We start from the raw sequence: 21,054 nt of genomic DNA, 5'->3' as shown, positions 1-21,054 counted from the left end.
GCCCTGGCACCAGAGGTAAGGCTGAATGAACAGACCGCCCTCTGGATGCCATTCTGTGTACCCACCCCCAAGGCCCTAAATGTATGTGTCGTGAGAGAGTAAGTAATGAGAGTGTCTACGTTGTAGTGTATGAATGAGGTACAGGTGGTCGCGAGGGGACAGAGGAGGGATACCTCCCCTGTATCCCAGCAACGCACCTGCACCTCAAAGCCCTACGTGTGTGGTGGTGTGATGGAGCGGGAGAAGGGAGGCACTTCGGGATGGGGAGGAAAGGAATGGCGGGGGGCCAAATTCCCCCCTCCTCTGGAGCCAGCTCCCCCGCTGACCCCCATAGGCACCCCCCGTTCCCCGAAATCCACCCAGGGCAGGGGGCCCAGGCCCATCCAGACCGGGGCCCAAGGCAGCGGCACCACCGGGCCCCACAGAGCCCAAGGCACCCCATCGGACCCCACCACAGAGGAAAAACTACCCCCGCCCCAGCATTCAGTTAACTCCCAGACTGCATAAGACAAAAGACATCCAGGTTGAGTCTCTCCTCCTCCTCTATTGGATCCCCCCCCACCCCCCGCAGAGTGGATACCCCAAAAGCAGGGACCCCCTGCGGACAGATACAGATGGTAAGAACCTCCCCGCCAGCCGAGGAGGCCCCCGCACCGGGGCCAAGCCCCCGTGCATGCACCAACCCACACCCCAGCGGCACACCTACCAGGACCCAAGCCCCCCCAGTCCGGAGGCAGAGCGCCCCCAGAACCCCAAGCCCGCCCCGGATCTACCCAGGAGCAGCACGGCCGCCAGGCCGGTAACCTACGTCCGCCGGCACAGGCTCCCCCAGCAGCGCCGCCTGCAGCCGCCAGAAGGACCCCACCCAAGAGCCACCAAAGCCCCATCCAGGCCAGGACCGCAGACCCAGCGCCAAACCCCCCCAGCAACCCACCCCCAGGGAACCCCCAGACGCCCTGAACCAATATACCCCCCCATGCCAACGACAATGACCAAAGCAGGACAAAACCCTGACCCCCCACCCCCACTAGGTGATGGAGCTTATCAAAGGAGCCCAGAGAGATTGATCTAGTGTGGCGGCAGAAGCTGTATCAAGACTAATATGGTTCAACAAACTGTCTCTATATTGGTTGATATTAAGGTTATTTTTAGTCTTCCAGTTCATAAGGATAGTCTTCTTAGTAATGCATGAGGCGGTGAAAGCCATGTGGGTTGTGTTAAAATCTGTAGTGACACCATCTAGGTCACCCAACAAGCAGACTGAAGGGGATGCTGGAATGGTACATTTCAGACACTTTGATAAGTCTTCACAGATCCTGAGCCACATCTGAGTAGGTGGACAGAACCAAAAAGCATGGATGTAACTGTCAGGTGTGTCGCCTTGACAGTGTGAGCAGTTGTTAGAAGACGTAAAACCCATCCTGAACATCTGATGCCCTGTATAGTGCACTCTATGTAGGATTTTGTATTGTACTAACTGTAAACTGGGATTTCTAATCATTTTAAAGGTTCTTAAACATATCTTAGACCAGAAATTGTGGTCCCAGCTGAGCGATAGATCTGCCTCCCATTTTGCAATGGGAATGGATATTGATTCATCCATTTTAGAAAGTGTCCTGTATATTTTAGACAGTAATTTGGGGGGTTTTAGATTAAGGAATTCTGCCACACTTGGTGGTATTTGTAATTTGATTTGATTAAACCCTAATTTCTTTTTTACTATAGATTTAACTTGTTGATATTCTAAAATTTTTTTCTTGTTAATCCCATATCGTTTAACTAATATGTCAAAGGGAATAAAGTCTGTTCCTTCGAATGTATGTTCCAAGTATTTAATACCTTTACAACTCCAATCTGGGAAGTTTATCATATTATTGTTTAGTAGTACATCAGGGTTGTTCCAGATGGGAGTACGTTTGCATGGGATTAATGAAGACTCAGTTGCTTTTAGAAACTCCCACCACGCTGTCAGAGAAGAGCTGATACTGATGCTTTTGAAGCATTCGTGTCGTTTAATGTTTGAGCTAATGAATGGTAGATCCGAAATCTTTATATTATTGCATAGTGCCTGTTCTACGTCTAGCCAAGGCTCATCTAAGAGGGTAAGTTTTAACCATCCTGAGATGTTTTGGAGCCTGTTGGCTAAGAAATAGTGGTGAAAGTTAGGCAGATCTAGTCCTCCTTTGTCCTTAGTCCTTTGCAGTGTTTTTAAGCTAATACGTGGGGGTTTATCTTTCCAGAGGAATTTAGAGATGGCGGAGTCCAGAGATCTAAACCAGTCAGGTGGTGGTTTGCTCGGGATCATTGCAAATAAATAATTAATTCTTGGTAAAACCATCATTTTTATTGAGGCGACCCTTCCCATAAGTGATATGGGTAGGGACTTCCACCTAACCAGATCATCCTCTACTTTTTTTAAAAGTGGGGTATTGTTTAGTTTAGTTAAATCTGCCAGCCTAGGTGAAACGTTAATACCTAAATATTTAATATTTCCAGACTGCAGTGGAGTGGGACAATTATTCTGGAATGAGCAATTAATTGGAAGAACTGTAGATTTTAACCAATTTATCGAATAATCTGAGACTCTGATAATCTGAGATTATTAATGTAATTACCTCAGAAAGAGTGGTTTGTGGATGCTGGAGAAAAAGATGAAACACATCATCCGCATAAAGACTTACCTTATGTTCTATATGTCACGTTTCGGTGAGCGTGGGTAATGCGCACAGGCAGGAAGCAGGCAAGACAGGCAGAAAACGGGGATTTATTTGGGTACAGGGACCCGGAAACATCAGACGTAGACTAACATCAATGACAGACGAGGAACTGAGGTAAGACACGGACTGAAATAGACAGGACTGATCAAAATAACTAGACACAGCTGGGTACGATCAGGGAAGCACACGTGGATAATCAGGAGGGCGTGGCACACAGGAGGATCGTACGAGCTGGGCGTGACACTATATTCCTGCATTTAATGCCTTTGATCACTATAGCCTGTCTAATTGCTGCTGCTAGTGGTTCAATAAAAATTGCAAATAGTGAGGGGGAGTGAGGGCATCCCTGCCTGGTGCCCCTCTTGAGACAGAAACTGGAGGATGTTTGGTCATTCGTCCTGACATATGCTGTTGGGGAACTATATAATATTTTTAACCAGTTTATGAAAGAGTTTCCGAAACCAAATTTGCGTAAAGCTGCAAATAAAAAATTCCAGTTAACTCTATGAAATGTTTTTTCTGCATCTAGAGACAATATTGTAATTTGAAGGTTTTTATTGCATGAATAGTCTATCAGGTGAAGTAATCTTCGTGTATTTGTTGATGAGTGCCTCCCTTTTATGAAACCAGTTTGGTCAGGATGAATTATGAGAGGGGTTATCTTCTCTTCGTTTTGAGAGAGCTTTGCAGATTATTTTAAGGTCAACGTTAATAAGGGATATTGGACGATAGCTGGTAGGCAATGTAGGGTCTTTGCCTGGTTTTAGCAAGAGACTAATGTTAGCAGAATTCATATTTGGTGGTAGCCTACCATTTTCCCTGGTTTCTTGCGACATTCTGTAGAATGTTGGTGCCAGAATTGTCAAGAATTCTTTATAGAATTCTGCTGGAAATCCATCTGGACCTGGAGCCATTTTATTGGGCATACTGTTCAGGGCTTCCTGGAGTTCACCTGGAATCAGCGGAGAGTCCAGTGCCATCGCTTGATTGTCTGATAATTTCGGAAGGGTTATACTATCAAGAAACTGATCAATTTCGTCTTTAGATGGGTTTATCTGTGGTGAATATAAAGATTTGTAAAGGTCCCTGAAAATGTTATTTATTCTGTCAGGATCATATACTGTATCCCCATTTGAGTATTTAACAGCACATATAGTTGTTTTTTCCTTATTTATTTTTAACTGATTAGCTAAAAATTGACCTGATTTATTATCATGTTCATAATTTTGCCAGCGAAGCCTTTGTGCTAAGAACTGAGTTTTTTTATTAATAATTTCATTTAATTCTAGTTTTGCTTTACGTATTTTATTCAGCATTTCCTGTTCCTGGGATGAAATGTAGGCTTCTTCTAAGGATTTGATGGTTTCTTATAATTCCTGAATACACTTGTTTTCTTTTTTCTTTTTATATGATGAGAATGAGATTATTTTACCTCTCATCACAGCTTTGCCTGCTTCCCAGAGAACAGATGCTGATGTTCCAGGCAGGTCATTATAGTCTAAATATAAAGCCCACTCTTTTTTTTAAATAGTTAATAGTTTCCATCTTTAAGTAATAATGTATTAAATCTCCAGTTTCTACTTGGTGGAGTGGCCTTCCTATTTATTAGGGTTAAAGAAACAGGAGCATGATCGCTGACAGCTATAGGGTGTATCTCTGTGTCTGAAATGTCACTCAGCAGTGAGCTACTGACTAGGAAATAATCCAGACGAGAGTAAGAGTGATGGACATGTGAGAAGAAAGTATATTCCCTACGGGTGGGGTGAAGTGAACGCCATGCATCGCAAAGTCCGTAGTCGCTCATGTACTGTTTAACTATATTTGTGGATTCCCAATTGCGCTGAACAGCTGTACTGAACCTGTCCATTTCTTTATCTAGTCCAAAGTTGAGGTCGCCCCCCAAAACAAGTGCGCAATCTAGGTGTTCAGAGAGTGCGGTAAAGAAAACGTGGAAGAATGAGGGGTTATCAACATTTGGACCATATATACTAACAATACATAACCTTTTGTTAAGTATAGATAATTTAATAATTATAAATCTACCCTCTGGATCTATAATTGTGTTGAGTACTGTAAAATTGACATTTTTGTGTATTAAAATTGCTACCCCTCTTTGCCTAGAGTTATAGCAGGCTGAGAGCACATTAGAAAAATCAAGTGTTTTAAGTTCATCAGTAGCTTTGGCAGGTCTATGAGTCTCTTGTAATAAAACAACGTCTGCCTGTAGTTTTTTAAGATGGCCAAAAACCTTTAACCTCTTTTCTCTGGAGCCAGCTCCATGCACATTCCATGAGACAAACTTTAGTGTGCCCATAGACCGGTGTGTGCAGCTAATGTTGCACATGCAAATGAATGAGGTTTGAACGAGCGTGTACGCGCTTGTGTGTGTCCAATGTGTCTGCGTGTGCTATAAGGTCGGAGTAGTTGTGCTGACGCTGAGTGCGTATGTACGTGGTCGTGCCGTGCAGATGCGTAACGACTGAAGGGATTGTGTGTGACAGAGTAGAAAAGCAGGTGATCGGTGTAGTGAAATAAGGGGAAAGTGAGGGATACATACAAAGGGGCAAGTTGGTGAGGGTATACATGGGGACAAGAGAAAAGCGGAAACATCGCTAGTACTGTAGCGCTGCAGAGACTGACGGTAATGTATTCAGTATGACATCACGTTAAATTGGCAGAATGACATATATGAGCTAGAGATATGTTATTGGAAGAGGATTAGAGGAAATAAGTAAAATATATAACGGGTTCTTATCTGGACTGGCACTAATATAACCAGGGAGTGGTACTGGGGTCACGGTACAGCTGCCCATCCACGTAGAGCCGGTCTATGGCGATGACAGCTCGGGAGCCCTTCTGAATGAAGTTACGTCGGATTGGGAACAGAACTCTGCGTCGCTCCAGGATCTCTTTGGGGAACTGGTCGTTTACGCCAAAGTCCGTTCCTTTCAGCTCCCTGCCGTGGCTCTTCACCTGCTCCTTCTGCTTAAAATATCCAAATTTAGCCAGGACGCGGTCTTAGTGCACCAGGCCTCTTGGCTCCTAGCCGATGTACTCTCTCAAAGCAGATGATTTTCACATTGTCCTCCGAAAGCTTCAGGTGGTTCTTAATAAAAGCTTTGACAGTAACTTCTCTAAGTCCTCTTCGGCAGATTCCGGAATGCCTGAAAACACCAGGTTATTTCTCATACTACGGGCCCGTAGATCGATGACAGTCTTTTATTTTTTTTTATTTTCTTCATTCAGATGAGTCACATTCTCAGTTAGAGACTTAACTGAGTCCCGTAGTAAGGCGTTTTCAGCAGCGAGTGTTTCCACCTGCTGCTGGCTAAATTCCAAAGATTCCCTCAGGCGTCTGACGTCACCTACAGCATTTCCGGTCTTCACTACAGCATTTCCGGTCTTCCCTACAGCAGGATCATATCGATATCTAGGATCATATCTAATTCGATTACTAATTAGAGGACTGATTGGCTGAAGAGTCCTCACACCTGTGTTTGAACAGCTGACCTGAAGGTTATACCAAAAACCAACATACACACTGGTCCTTTGCGGATAAGATTACCCAGCCCTGGGGGGTATTCCATAAAACTAGCTAACGAAAGCCAGACTTTCCTGAAAAAGTCAGACTCAAACTAACGCCATCTCTAAACTTAGCCTCATGTCGTTCCACTAACGCAGTTCAGCTTTAACTAAACAAGACTCATGCAAAACAGACTTGCATAGTCTCACTTAGTGCGCACACCCAAGATATTTAATAAGCCCAAATGAATGGATGAATGATAGATCGATCAAATGAGTCGGAAAGTGTGTAAAACAAGAGCGGTTTTATTGCCGCCACAGAACAAACGCTAGTGATGGAGCTGTATGAAAAATACAAAGATGTAATCACTAAAAAGGCAATAATGTGGCCATAAATACAGCCAGGGAGTTGGCTTGGCATTGAATTGCAGACAGACTAAATGCGTAAGTTATATAAATGTTACAAGTGCTTAGTACTGTCACACTCGATCGCGGGCAGAGCGGCGATCGTGCGGGCGAGCAGGCAGAAACGGGCAAACACGCCGTAATCAGGGCAAACAAGGGGTTTATTCCGAAAGACGGGGCAGGGAACAGAAGACGCCAACTAACATCAATGACAGACCACGGGTTAGTACAAAACAGGAACTTAAATACATGGAACAAGGCAGCAGGAAACAAGACACGACTGGGCACGATCAGGAAATCACACGTGGGTAATTAGGGGGCGTGGCACACACGAGGAGCGGACGGAGCGGGTGTCACAGAACCCCCCCCCAAAGGCGCGCTACACCGGGCGCGCCCAGGAAGGGGGCGACGGACGGGACGAGGGAGAACAGGACCTGAAAGACAAGAGCAAAAATCAATGGGGAACCGGGAACAAGACAGACAGGCAAAACTGACACAGAGACAGGAGCCAGGACACGACACTACACAAGACAGGAAAAGCCGACAGACAGACCAGGAAGGGAGAAACAGAGGGAACAGGCGGAACAAAAGGAGCGGGAGTGACGGGAAACCAGGAACAGAGCGGGGCGGAACAAAGGGACCAGGAACAGAGGACGGCGGGACAAAGGCAGGAGGAGGAACAAAGACAGGCGGGACAGAGACAGGAAAGAAGGGAGAGAAGGAGGAGGAAGGAAGGGGAGCCCGAGGGAGCCCCTGCGGGCGACGGGAGGCAGCCGGAGGGGCCGCAGGCGGCCGGGAGGCCGGAGCCGGAGGGGACCTCGGAGGGGCCGAGGAGGCAGGGCGAGGGACCCGCGGAGGGGCCAGGGAGGAAGCAGGAGGGAGCACCGGGGAAGGGGACGAGGGAGCAGGAGGGGCCAGGGCGAAGGCCCGGAGGAGGGGGGAGCCGCAGCAGGCGGCGACGTCCGGTGGAGGGCCGGAGGTAGGGGCCCCGCAGGCAACCGAGGAGCCGCCGTCGGGGAGCCCGCAGGCGACCGACCAGGCACCGGAGGGGGGAGCGAGGCAGGGTGACGAGGCATCGGAGGGGGACCCGTAGGCGACAGCCGACCCGGAGGGCCAGGACCTGCAGGCGCCCACCGAGCCAGAGCGCAGGCAAGGGAGGGCGAGCCAGGGGGCAGGGCGGGAGGGACCCCAGTCCGACGTCTGTGTCCCCTCCCTCTGCGGGACACAGACATACCGACCCCCGGTCGGGGTCGATGTCGCCGGGGTGAGGGTGAAGGAGTCACAGGAGCGGGGCCAGGGACAGGAGCGGGGCCAGGGACAGGAGCGGGGCCAGGGACAGGAGCGGGGCCAGGGACAGGAACTGGCTGCAGTGGGGGCGCCTGCCCGGGAGCTGCAGCAGATGGCTGCAGTGGGGGCACCTGCAGGAACAGGAGCGCGGTCAGGAACAGGAGCTGGCTGCAGTGGGGGCGCCTGCCCGGGAGCTGCAGCAGGCGGCTGCAGTGGGGGCGCCTGCCCGGGAGCTGCAGCAGGCGGCTGCAGAGGGGGCGCCTGCCCGGGAGCTGCAGCAGGCGGCTGCAGAGGGGGCGCCTGCCCGGGAGCTGCAGCAGGCGGCTGCAGAGGGGGCGCCTCTGCAGGAACAGGAGCACGGTCAGGAACAGGAGCTGGCTGCAGTGGGGGCGCCTGCCCGGGAGCTGCAGCAGGCGGCTGCAGAGGGGGCGCCTGCCCGGGAGCTGCAGCAGGCGGCTGCAGAGGGGGCGCCTCTGCAGGAACAGGAGCTGGCTGCAGTGGGGGCGCCTGCCCGGGAGCTGCAGCAGGCGGCTGCAGTGGGGGCGCCTGCCCGGGAGCTGCAGCAGGCGGCTGCAGTGGGGGCGCCTGCCCGGGAGCTGCAGCAGGCGGCTGCAGTGGGGGCGCCTGCCCGGGAGCTGCAGCAGGCGGCTGCAGTGGGGGCGCCTGCCCTGGAGCTGCAGCAGGCAAAGGGGGCTGTGCAGGCAGCGAAGGCGGCTGCGCAGGCAGCGAAGGCGGCTGCGCAGGCAGCGAAGGCGGCTGCGCAGGCGGCTGCACGGGAGCGGGGTCCGCCGGTAATGGCGGCTGCACGGGAGCGGGGTCCGCCGGCAATGGCGGCTGCTGCTCGGGCTGAGCAGGGGCTGCAGGCACAGGAGGCGGCTGCTCGGGCTGAGCAGGGGCTGCAGGCACAGGAGGCGGCTGCTCGGGCTGAGCAGGGGCTGCAGGCACAGGAGGCGGCTGCTCGGGCTGAGCAGGGGCTGCAGGCACAGGAGGCGGCTGCTCGGGCTGAGCAGGGGCTGCAGGCACAGGAGGCGGCTGCTCGGGCTGAGCAGGGGCTGCAGGCGGCGGGACCGGCAGGTCCCGTGCGGGCAAGACGGACGTGGTCCCTTTAAGTGCCCGGGGCACACGCGGGATAGCGTCCCGCACCGCGCGGGCCCCCTTGTTGGCCAGCCGCTCCGGCCGGAAGTAGTACCGCTCGAGGGGCGGTAGCAGCTCAGCGGCGGCTGGGTGCTCTCCCCGGACTGGGGAAGCTGCCAGCGCAGGCAGCTTAGCTGCGGTGATGACGTCGAGGTCAGCCGGGGAGTCCTCCAATTCCCCGGTTAGGAGAGAAGCGGGGATGAGCGCGCACGCTCCCAAAACGATTGCAGGGGCGATCGCGTGCTTCTTCTTCTTCTTCTTCTTCCTCTTTGTCACGGTGTCCGCGGGAGGCTGCTCCACGTCCGACAGGACGGACGGCTGGGGAACAACCTCCGGGACGCACCGTGCGTCCAGCCCCAACCTCCGCGCTGTTAGGCGCTGAACCAGCTGGTTGAGGTGGGAGCGCACCTCTCCTAGACGATGCCCGTCCTCAGGTGAAGACATCGCCAACAGGAGGTCGCAGCTTCGGTTGGCTAAATCCAGCGCGACGGGATCCTCCCGAACGTCGGGCTGGTTCAGCCAGTAGTGTACCTCATGCAGCAGACCGAGACGTTGGCTCTCGGTCTGCTGCTGTGCCTTGTTGAGTTGGTCTGTCATTCTGTCACACTCGATCGCGGGCAGAGCGGCGATCGTGCGGGCGAGCAGGCAGAAACGGGCAAACACGCCGTAATCAGGGCAAACAAGGGGTTTATTCCGAAAGACGGGGCAGGGAACAGAAGACGCCAACTAACATCAATGACAGACCACGGGTTAGTACAAAACAGGAACTTAAATACATGGAACAAGGCAGCAGGAAACAAGACACGACTGGGCACGATCAGGAAATCACACGTGGGTAATTAGGGGGCGTGGCACACACGAGGAGCGGACGGAGCGGGTGTCACAAGTACAGTGGCACGGTGGTTGTTGTGTTCTACTCTAACACAAACACACAATAATACCAAAGTCAAGTTGGCTGAACTTTACTGATTGGTTGCGACTAGTTCTATACACTTTTTGGCTTATACACAGCGTTTTTGTCATTCGCTCTGAGTGGTTTCCAGGTGCGTCTTAATGAGGAACACATAGAGTCACATTACTACACACAAGTAGTTCCTGTTAAACACAACAGTAGTACAGTGGTTTATGCTGTCGCCTTACATTGCAAAAGTTCCTGGTTTGATCCCCATAGCCAACAGGGAACCTTCTGGGTTGAGTTCACATGTCATTCTTACTGGAAAATGTTATTCTCTATTATTTCAGAATAACATAAAATACTTTCAATCGCATCAGTGTTAAATGTTCTGCACAAATAACCGTATCTTGTCTTTTCTTTTTACTAATAAACTTTCAAAATCGTCTGTGACTAAAAATATGAAAATATCTTCCAGGCCATATTATTTTAACGGATTTTATTTTCAATTTCAGTCATTGCATTTCATGTCTGCGATGGGCTGGCCCCCCATCCTGGGTTGTTCCCTGCCTCGTGCCCATTGCTTCCAGGATAGGCTCCGGACCCCCCGTGACCCAGTAGGATAAGGAAATGGATGGATGGATGGATGGATGGATGGATGCATTTCATGTTTGACCTTTGTAATATGCGTACGCTTTCATTTTAATTATTTTGGAATTAATTGGAATGCTGATACGTGATTTCTTATATGTTTTATTATATTTATTACATGACATGAGTAGTGAGAGCACGGAATTTCATCTGAAGGAACGATCTTTTGGGAATCTGTTCCCACACGTCGGACGTTCTTTGAGACGACGCTTAACTAAGCGAGACAGTTAACCTGAGCAGACTTGTTCACTCGCCTAAGTTACCATGGTAGCTCAGCGGGGATTCATTTAAGACACGTTGATGGAACGGAGTTCCCACTTAAATGAGCCAGACTTGTTGAAGTAAGTCAGACTTTCCCTTAATCCTGCTTCGTGGAACACCCCACCTGGTCTTCAGTGTCGGGGAAAATGACATCAGAAGAAGTTTCTGATTGGGGGGACAGAATTTGCCCCTGCGGGAGGGTTAGGGATAAGGTGTGATGTATATCGTGACATGGCAATAAGCACACATGCAATAGTTACGTTCTAAAAAAATGTGATGTAAGAAAGATTTTTTTTCTTTTTTAATAATAAAGCTTTCGCCATTTTAAATAAGACTAACTTGTTTAGGGTATGCCTGTATTCTCATAACTAAACACAACATACAAAAAATAACTGATCCATATGACAGAATATTTTTGTCTGATACACTGTCCCACCTGCCCCTGCTTTACTAATTGGGTAATTGAACCTGCTCTGGCCTGGGCTCAGCATGGACACATTTTCGGCACTGCTCATTGGGTCCTGGGCTTAGTTGTAACCTTGTCAGAGGTTTGGTCCATTTCCTCTGTGCCTGCCAACATTAGGTCCGTTTCCTCTGTGCCTGCCAGCGTTAGGTCCGTTACCTCTGTGCCTGCCAGTGTTAGGTCCATTTTCTCCATGTCTGTTGGTAGCCAGCGGGTACTGGCTTGGTGGTGTGGGTAGCCCCTGGTGTTCCTGGCCCCTATTGACCGCCATTTGTCCTTCTGGTTGGCTGGTTTCTGTGTGGCTTCGTGATCCCAGGTGCCCATCATTCTACAGCCAGTAAGCTGTGCTGCTGGAAAACTCTCTCTGGGGTTTCAGTATTTCGGGTTCTTGTTCTTGTCCCTTTGAGGTTCCCGGTTTAAGGTTTTACAGACATCTTCAAAATAATTCAGCCTTCTGTTTAATTTCATCCTGGCCGTCCATCCGGTCTGCAGCCCAAGTCACTCTGTTTATCTGTTTCCAGCTGTGATGGACGGCTTGTCTCGGATTAAGGGACGGAAGGTCTTACATTAATTACGGACAGTCCAGGTAGAGGTACAGTCTTCGTTAGGTACATTTCATCCTCACGCTTTGCATGTGCGGATTCATGATAAAAAATAATGAATATGGTCTTATTCTTTGGAAGGGTGGGTTGGGTCTGCCAATATTAGGGTGGACGTGTTCCCCCTATTTGTGACACGCCTGGTCAGAGCCAAAATAAATCTGACGGCTGGTACCATTTGGATATGCTGGGTGGGCAGGGACCGTTAACCTGTCCTTACATTGACATACGTATCCGTGGCAACATGTTTCGATTAAGAAAAAAGGTTCGGTTTTTAAATAACATGTTCGTGACATTTTTCACAAAGACAAAAAAACAAAGACATTAAAATACCAAAACAATGGAGTGACCGTCTCGAAGAGAAGTACATTTAACTGCTATTAACGCTTACAAACATGTAGGCGTGCTGATATCGCGCGCTAAGCTGAGCAATGTCGCAGACGAGTCTGGGGGCTCTTAGCAACGCGCGTTTTGTTTTTAGAAACGCCGCTCCCCGGTGTAGATAATGCATCTCAGCTTGCTCAAAGCAGGACATGGACATCCAGGAAAATTTAAAAAGCCAACTTCAGGATCGTGTTCGTCACTTAACAGATGAAAACGTAAGTCTCCCGTGTTTTTTCCATTATTTTTTTCACGAGGATTGATCTAATGTTATTGAACTTAACGCGAGACAATGCTTTGAATGTTACACAAATTATATGTCCTAATATTTATCCATATTTAACTATCTTGTTTTTCTGATATATTAATACAGATGTTTCATCTGAATGATTATCCAGGAATGCGAATGCCTAAGTCGTTTCCCCGATGTTTTCAAAAAAGAAAACTTTTAAACAGTGTTTTCTTGTGTATTTTTTAGTAACAGACATTAAACATCAACAATTCGTGCATAAGAATATGTCCTATCTAAATACTTAATTGAAATATTACTCAACTCTCCGTATCACACTTACAGTTAATGAAGCTTTATTGACTTTAGTAGGGGTCCAAGCAGAGAAACTTATTTCATTTTGCCTGTCTGTCTATCTATTTTTGTTTCAAGATTCAACTCCGAGATAAGAATGAGAGACTCTCTGCTCAGCTGGGTGCGATACAGAGTAAGCTGGACGAGACAGCGGGGTCCCAAGCTGAACTGTCGTCGAAGCTCATCTTCAGCGAGGAAGAAAAATTGAAAGTATGGTTCCATAAAAGAACAATTGTTTTAAGACTGGCTGGTGATTTTCCTTTAGAAAGTGAGCTGCTGCTCAGCCACTTCAACAATGGCTCCCTTAGTGCAGCTCTCAAATGAGACCACCATGCACCTGCACGTGACTTTATGTTAGACTGGGTTTTATGGTCGGACTGGATCTCTGGTCAGCCACGAGAAGGCCGTGAGCCCTCCTGCAATACCAGCATGCCAAGGGCTTTCATCAAGGATCCTAGGATAACCAGGGGATTAACTTAATCTTTATCTATTGTATTCCTTTTAGATGTCAAAGGATGTAATTGAGATACAGATACAGACTAACAAAATGAAGGAACGTTATGAGGCAGAGACCTATGAGCTGAAAAATAAGGTGAGGTCAATGGTCAAAACGCAAAATTAAACCATTGATATGGGATTAATAAAAGGAAGTTGTTATTGTTCTGTTTTAGTGTCATTTGCTCTCCTCCACAGATTTTGTTTTTGGAGAATCGGTCGATGGAGCTGGAGGTGGAGAGGGACAGGTCTCAGAGGGAAACCCAGTATGCCAAGGGTCGCCTGCACGCAGCTGAGAAGAATCACAAAGAGCTGGTTGATGAGTACGTCACCCTGAAGAGCAACTACCTGGCTCTGACGGAGGAGCATGACAGGGAGGTCTTGCGGAACCAGGAACTGAGTGCCGAGCTGCTGGAGCTTGCACAAGCACAGGATACCCTACTCAAGCGGTGCGAAGGCCGGCCTCAGCAGCGGACGCCAGGCAGGGAGGCTGCCCCCGAACTGGAGAGGGTTCGGGAGCTGGTCAGCAGGATGTCCCAGCACAGGCTCAAGGTGGGAGCATGTTTACTGAACATCACCGATAGCTTAAAACTTCATAGTAGCTGTCAGACCCATCAGTAAATTTAGGCACAAACTGACTGAACAAGTGGCCATGTTTTAAACATCTGTGAATGACTTGTGATGCTTTCCATGCAGCCAGATGAGCTTACGGTGTCAGAGCAGGAGAGGAAAATCCTAGAGGAAAAAGTAAGTCTCTCTTTTTTACGTATATTTCATATTATTACTGGCTTCACTTGCATAGTTCCACCCTTACCATAAGCACACATTCAGTCACAAATAGTGTCATGCCCGGCTCGTCCGATCCTCGTGTGTGTCACGCCCCCTGATCATCCACTTGTGCTTCCCCGATCATGCCCAGCTGTTCCCTGTTATTTTCAGCTTGTCTTTTGTATTCAGTCCGCGTCTGAGTCCGTCTTCCCCAGACTTGTCATTAATGTTAGTCGATCTTGGTTTGTCGCTGTCTGCCCTGTCTCGCCTGTTCCCTAATAAACCCCAAATTCCCTGCCTGCTTGCCTGCCTGCCTGGTCTTTCCCCGCTTCCTGCTTGCCTGCCTGCCTGGTCTTTCCCTGCTTCCTGCTTGCCTGCCTGCCTGGTCTTTCCCCACTTCCTGCTTGCCCGTCCAACCCGCTGCCTGACAAATAGCCAATAGTCTATAGATAATATTCTGAATTCTAAAAAGACAAAATAAAAGAGAAATGCAATTAGAAGAGATGCAGAGACCTGCCGGGTAAACAATGGCCACCCCTGTACTTATATGGTTTTGCTACATCCTGTACTTCATGTAATACAAAACTCACATCTTTAAATATCCGGAATACAGGAAACCAGTGTGCCCCCCCGGGTGTCCATCTGGCTCAGGGCCTGCATGTAATTCTGTCACAACTACTTGATAAAACTTTAAAAAGTTACCCAGTTATAGAAAAACATAGTTTTATATTTGCCTTCTTGTTTACTCTGCAGTATGCAGTGGGTGGTACCGACGTCACACATTATAAAGAGTAGGTCTTCTTTGCCTGACCAAGAACTACTAGGATGGAGCTTATTGCGATAAACTTTGCTGATTAGTTGTGACCATAACCACCGGCACTAACTTGGGAGTTACACGGTAATGGAAAAGAGAAGTAGTGGAGCAAAAATTTTGCATATGGAATTATTATTTGTATCTTATGTTACATGACTTAATGAATACCTTTTTTACTTGTGTCTCCGTATGTCTGCACCAGAAAATTCAACCCATAACCGATACTTCTGTGTAATATCGCAGGTTTCGACAGTGGCATTTTTCAGTACCTATTAGTGGAATAACATTGCATAAGTTTTTATTCTGTGGAAAATGAAAGATCAATCTGCTAGCCAAAACAACTTGTTCATCCTCTATTGCATGTGAAGTGATGCAGTTTTGTATGAACATACATGTGGAATTTAACTTGCATATTTACTATAAATATCACAGTTCTTGTTATGCGACGGGAAACATACAATGTGGTCAGGAACTACAAAAGTGCCTGGTTCCTGAACTTTGGTGGGAATGAATTAGAGTGCCTAAATTGTATGTGAGAGTGAGTGACTGTGCACCTGTGATGGGCTGGCGCCGTAACCAGGGTTGGTTCCTGCCTCGGGCTAATTATTATAAATATATAGCCAGACTCAAGGTTGTAGAACTATAAACTAGGATGTAGAGCACAATAGACCACCTGAAAATGTTACTTGCAGACAGGCTGAAACAGGAGTATTAGTTGGAGTTGCATTTGGTGTGGTTCGTGCAGAGAAGTTGTCCACTGTTCTCTATAACTCACCTTCCTGACAGCTCCTTGGAAAGCAAGAGGAACTCAAAGAAGAGCTGGAGAGAATGAAGCAGCACTACGAAGGGCAGCAGCGCCACCTAGAGGACAAAATGTGAGCTTTTTTTTTTTTTTTTAAAGCACTCAAGGTTTTAACCTGGACAAGCTTTTGATTGTCATTAACAAGCAGACTGACTAATCATCAAGGCTGATTAGTTTGGTAAAGTGTTTCTCTTTCTTGGTCAATCAGGATGGCCATGAGCAAGGAGCAACAGGAGAACAAACAAACCATCCACAATATCCAACACCAGCTGTCTGAGCAGACTGTGGTGAGGTCTTCTGTACATTATCCCTGTAGACTTTGTTACTTCAGCATGTAGGAGACATCTGTATTCTGAATGAATAGATTGTTGAGTATGATTATAGTTACAAAGATGTACGCTACATCCACAATACCATACTGACATGACTCAGATCTGATTTTTTTTGCCATAATTAGGCACAAATGTTTTCAGGGCTGTGTGGATGCAGAAATACGATCATTTAAAATCAGCTTTGAGTCACGTTCATATGTGGTCTTAGCTTGGATGTATATCTAATTCATAGCCATGAGACATGAATGAGAATGGTCAGATCGGAATTCATGTGGTTTTTTGCCTGTATGCATGTGCTGAGAGCTGTCATCATCAGCCAGCACTGGCACTGTGGCAGAACAATGGAGGAGAGCTGCAGCTGTGACAAAAGTCAAAAGCTGTGACAAAATTGGCCATTTACTGGATATTTGGGGAAATTAATTAACTAGAAGGAACCTATTTAAATCAAGTAGTTTTTGAAACAATTGCTAAAGAAATATCAAATCATGGCCACAAACAATCATGGATACAATGGGAAAGAAAAATAAAGAATCTTAAGTTCAAAGAGGCAGATGACTTTATTTCAGTGTAGCAGTCATAGTCATGCAAGAACTTACCAGTGTGTGCATGTGTGCTGTTTCGGAGGACAGCTGCGTTCACATTACAGTTAGATATGCTGTAGGTCACTTGTCATTGTCACTTGTCACATGACTGTGACCCATCAAAACAGACAAATCTGATCTGAGCAAAAAATTAGAATTGAACAATAAGGCTTGTAATGTAAATGTAGCCATAGATAACTACATTAGATATAGAGCTTCAGTCCGGCTGACTTCAATGTAATGGGCTTGCAGGTTAAGTATAAGACCACTTCTGTTTCGATCCTGTAAACTAGGCTCTGCTTAGCTCACAGAATCAGCTAAAGGAGGTGGAGATGGAGAACGCCAGGCTGCAGCTACAGGTGAAGGAGTTGAACGAAGAGTACCGGGCGCGGCTGCAGCGCTACCTGCGGGACATTGCTGTGAGTGAGCGTGCCGGCTGGCATCAAGCTGCTGTTTGTGTTTGGCTTGACATGTTGGGCAATATCGAGGCTGGCAGGAAGCCCAGGATCTCACCGCTCCTCCAGCTTACATCACAGACACACAGACGCGCACATGTTTGTATACATATCCTTGTGGGGACTTTCCATTCATTTCTATGGGGAAAACGCTAATCCCAAAATGGCAACCTTAACCCCTACCCAGCCCTAACTTTAACCATAAGTAACCAAGCAAAATACAAGACTTTTGGCCTTTTTAGATTTTTGATTGCAGTCACTGATCTTTCAAGGGACCTAAAAAATGATCCCAACAACATCAAAATTCCGAGTTTTTATCACATTGAGGGGGACATTTGTTCCCACTGAGACCACTCTTTTCAGGAATACCTGGACCACCAGACCAGATGGGATCAAGAGGCTAAGAAGGCTCCAAATGAGGGGCATGCAAGGAGATTTGTGAACAGCATGCTGCAAGATGTGAAGACTTCTTATAGGTCCCGCGAGGAGCAGCTAGCGACTGCTGTCCGCATGTACAAGAAGAGGCTTCGGCAAACCATCCGAAGCCATGAGGCGGTGCTTGTCGAGTACAGGTAGGCCCCCTGCATCACTGTTCGAGTCAGCAGCACATATACAACTCACACTTCAACAGAGGGCATCTACCTCTCACTCTCCAAAGTACTTGACTGCTTTCTCTGTTTTGGCTCCTCCCAGAATGCAAAGGGAGCAAATTCTTGCTCTCGCCGACCGTGGCCTGGTCCCGGGACCACCCGAGTCACACTTCTGCCTGTTAGACAGTGAGCTGCAGACAGACCAGGGCCAGGAGCTGCAAAGGCTGCGGCAAGACAAGGCCAGCCTGGAGCACCAGCTAAGGGACGCGTTGGAGCAGGTGCAGTTCTACAAGCACAGTGTGTTCCTACTCACTGAGCTAACAGGAAGCTCACTGCAGTGAGCTTAGTGCTAATTGTGGTGTCAGCACACAAATAGTAGCTCATTCCAGCCCTGTTCAGTACTTCACCCTTCCTGCACAAAAAATGTCAAATGGAACTGTTCTAATGTTCTAAATTTTTGGGTTACTCCGTTTTCATTGTACAATGTAGCGTAGTTCCTGTGACCTGCTTTTGTTTGTTTTTCAGAGCATTTCGAAACCCGGTCACAGTGTCAGTTTGCTGGAGTACGTATCTGCATCATTATTTTATTTTTGCTGATTTTCATCAGTCCTTGTACCTAGTAGATCAGCGCAGTATGTAGCAAATGTCAGGGCAGGGATCCTAGAGGTTCTCAGGAGCTCCAGTCCAGATTGTTTTATATAGCCCTGTGACAGACCACATGTCCATGATAGCTCATGTCCAGAAGATTCAGATCAAAGGCCAAAAATTATAACAATAATAATAATAATAATAGTAATAATAATAATAATAATAATAATAAATTGTATTTGTATTGCACTTTATATTCTAGCAATCTCAAAGTGCTAAAACTGGCCATGGCAACCTTAAGGATGCCGGATTAATGGTTAATTGTAAGGCTTCTTAAACAAAGTTTTCTCTTCACACAAGGTCGGGAAATTCAAGGAACACCTCAGAGGAGATGTGGACTGATATTCGGAAGGAACTGAAGGATTTTGTACATTCCACGCTGGTGATTACTGACATATAAAAACAGTCCTCTTTGGCCCTGTACACCAGCAGATGAGCGTTGGTAGAATTCTGTTGACACAGACCTGAAGCTGCTGGTCCTTTACAGGAGGTTCAGGAGAGGGAGCGGGCCCAGCTTCTCACTCGGGCTGCAGTGGCCGAGGGCCGGCTGTCAGAACTGCAGGAGTATGTGGATAAGCACCTGGGCAGGTGATGGCTGCTGCCTGCACCTGCATGACACTGCATGACGCAGTGAGCCATCGTGCAGTTTTGTACCCTAAGGTACAAACAACAATTAAGTACCTCCAATGATACAAAAATGTTCCTCAGAATCCATTTCTGTACCTTAAAAGGTACATTTACCTACAGCTTGGGTACAACTCGCAGACCATTGAGGGTGCAGCCTTAGTGACAAGTAATTGTTCTGGTAACACTTTGGTGCACAAATAATATGGTATTACGATATTACATATGCATTAATTAACCACAAACTACTTGCTTTCATACTGATCTCACGTTAATTCATCATTAATGAATGGTGACGCATGTTTTATCTCAAGCAGTAACTATATTTGTTACTATATCTGTTACTTCTGTAAACCTTTGTGAACTTCTGAAGGAAGAAGTTGGGAAAAACACAAGTTAAATGCTTATCTCATATGTGTTCATTAATGTATTGTAACGCATGTTTTTCTCAAGTAGCAACTAAATTTGTTCATGATTTGTACTTCGGTAGTAACTCAGTTATTGCTAAGTATTTGTGCCCATCATGTAAAGTGTTACCACTGTACTCTCAAAGATACAAACTGGAACTTGTGTTTTCTGACAATGTATTAGGAAAAAAATGTACCAGTTTGTACCTTTTGAGGGTCACTGGAACTGTATGCTCGAGGGTCTGCTAATTGTGGAATATAGCTTTAGGTAAATGTACCGTTGAATCTAATTTAAGGTACAGAAATGGAGTCTGAGGAGGATTTTGGTACCAATGGGGGAACATTAATGATGTTTGTACCTTGAGGGACAAACCTGTACCAGGGCTGTACGCATTATCTGACAGTGCCGGGAAAACTCACAGATGATTCTTCCAGCTTGGCACATCATTAATGTCCACTAATGATGCCTGCATCTTCTCCAGGTACAAAGAGGAGATCACACGCTTGCGCCACCTGCTGGACAGAAAAGGAAGCCGTCCTCGCAGTGCAGTTGAGCCTAAAAACGACCCTGGGCATCTCTCAAAGAGAAGCACTAGTCATGAGATCTGACTGGACCAGCATCATCTGCAGCACCAAACCAGTTACAGATCTCATCCGGCACATGCGTCCAAAGATAATTAGAAAGGAAATATAAATCTGACATATTGTTATTTTATTCAGGATATCATGACCGGATGCCATTTATCATGAAACACAGCACTGTACAAAAGTCTTAGACAATCAAAGGAATTGTTTAAAGCTATTTATTCTTGGGAGTAAGTGTATATTTGCTGAATGAAAACCATAATTTAAAATTGCGATATATACAAAGGAACATAAACACTATGGAAATCGACAAGAATTTTATTCTGTTCTCTGTAAGGTTACTGGTATTTACTTGTATGACTTTAAGAACACAGCTCTGGTTCCCAAACCTCTCCTCAGGGGCACCTTAGCCATTCCATGTATATGTTAAATTTCATTACCAGCTCACTTAATTAATGAACCTAATTAATAATTTTATGAAGCAACCATTTTATGCTACTGTGTAAGTCAACAAAAACATGAGTAGATTGGATGGTTATTGTAAATACTAGGGTGACTTTAGTAGAGGTTTTGATATGGCTGAGCTGACACACTTCCACAGAGAAAATCGTAATTTTACACCAACATTTTTGTTTAAACATAATTTCCTTTGACTGCCTAAAACTGCATAGAACTGAATATTAAAAGCTAGGAGGTCTGTACCTAAAAGGATGTAGTCTGTTTATGTAGCCAGCACTGCACAGAACAGTGATGTATGGTCTCTCTGTAAGACTCTTTGAAATGCTGTAACACCCTTGACATTAGTGTGGGTGCCTGCTGTGCTTTGATGACACAGAAAAGATGTTGTTGCAGATGTTATGGCAGTCGCTATTGCCAGATCATTAACATTTCCCTCTATTGCTTGGGAATAGTTTTTCTCGTCCATCCATCCATTCATCTTCTATCTGTCTATCTGGTTAAATGTGTTTACTCTTCAGACCTTTAAAGTCCAGTTTGTCAGGCTATGTAGTTTTCAAATGAGGTTTTGTGAGGATAGTTCCATGCTTTCAAAGTGTCCT

The 21,054-nt window shown here is 46.9% G+C and overlaps 1 protein-coding gene across 1 annotated transcript; it reads left to right on the top strand.

The window, feature by feature from the left end:
* Positions 1-12,410: 12,410 nt before the first annotated feature.
* Positions 12,411-21,035, top strand: ccdc78 (coiled-coil domain containing 78). The gene is made up of 14 exons (XM_049014410.1): positions 12,411-12,530; positions 12,974-13,105; positions 13,401-13,487; positions 13,589-13,942; positions 14,087-14,137; positions 15,759-15,847; positions 15,983-16,061; positions 16,981-17,106; positions 17,506-17,714; positions 17,836-18,010; positions 18,258-18,295; positions 18,681-18,762; positions 18,868-18,968; positions 19,894-21,035. Exons 1-14 carry the CDS (start codon positions 12,465-12,467, stop codon positions 20,018-20,020), a joined length of 1,716 nt encoding a protein of 571 aa, XP_048870367.1. The 5' UTR covers positions 12,411-12,464; the 3' UTR covers positions 20,021-21,035.
* Positions 21,036-21,054: the final 19 nt, after the last annotated feature.

This window comes from Brienomyrus brachyistius, chromosome 5 (assembly GCF_023856365.1).
Source record: "Brienomyrus brachyistius isolate T26 chromosome 5, BBRACH_0.4, whole genome shotgun sequence".
NCBI classification, from domain to species: domain Eukaryota; kingdom Metazoa; phylum Chordata; class Actinopteri; order Osteoglossiformes; family Mormyridae; genus Brienomyrus; species Brienomyrus brachyistius.
This window is presented reverse-complemented; position numbering and strand designations above follow the sequence as displayed.

Coding starts and splice junctions, on each gene's coding strand:
- ccdc78 (XM_049014410.1), top strand. CDS start 12,465: ATGGACATCCAGGAAAATTTAAAAAGCCAACTTCAGGATCGTGTTCGT. Junction 17,715..17,835: donor GCGGTGCTTGTCGAGTACAG/GTAGGCCCCCTG, acceptor GGCTCCTCCCAG/AATGCAAAGGGAGCAAATTC. Junction 18,763..18,867: donor ATTTTGTACATTCCACGCTG/GTGATTACTGAC, acceptor GGTCCTTTACAG/GAGGTTCAGGAGAGGGAGCG.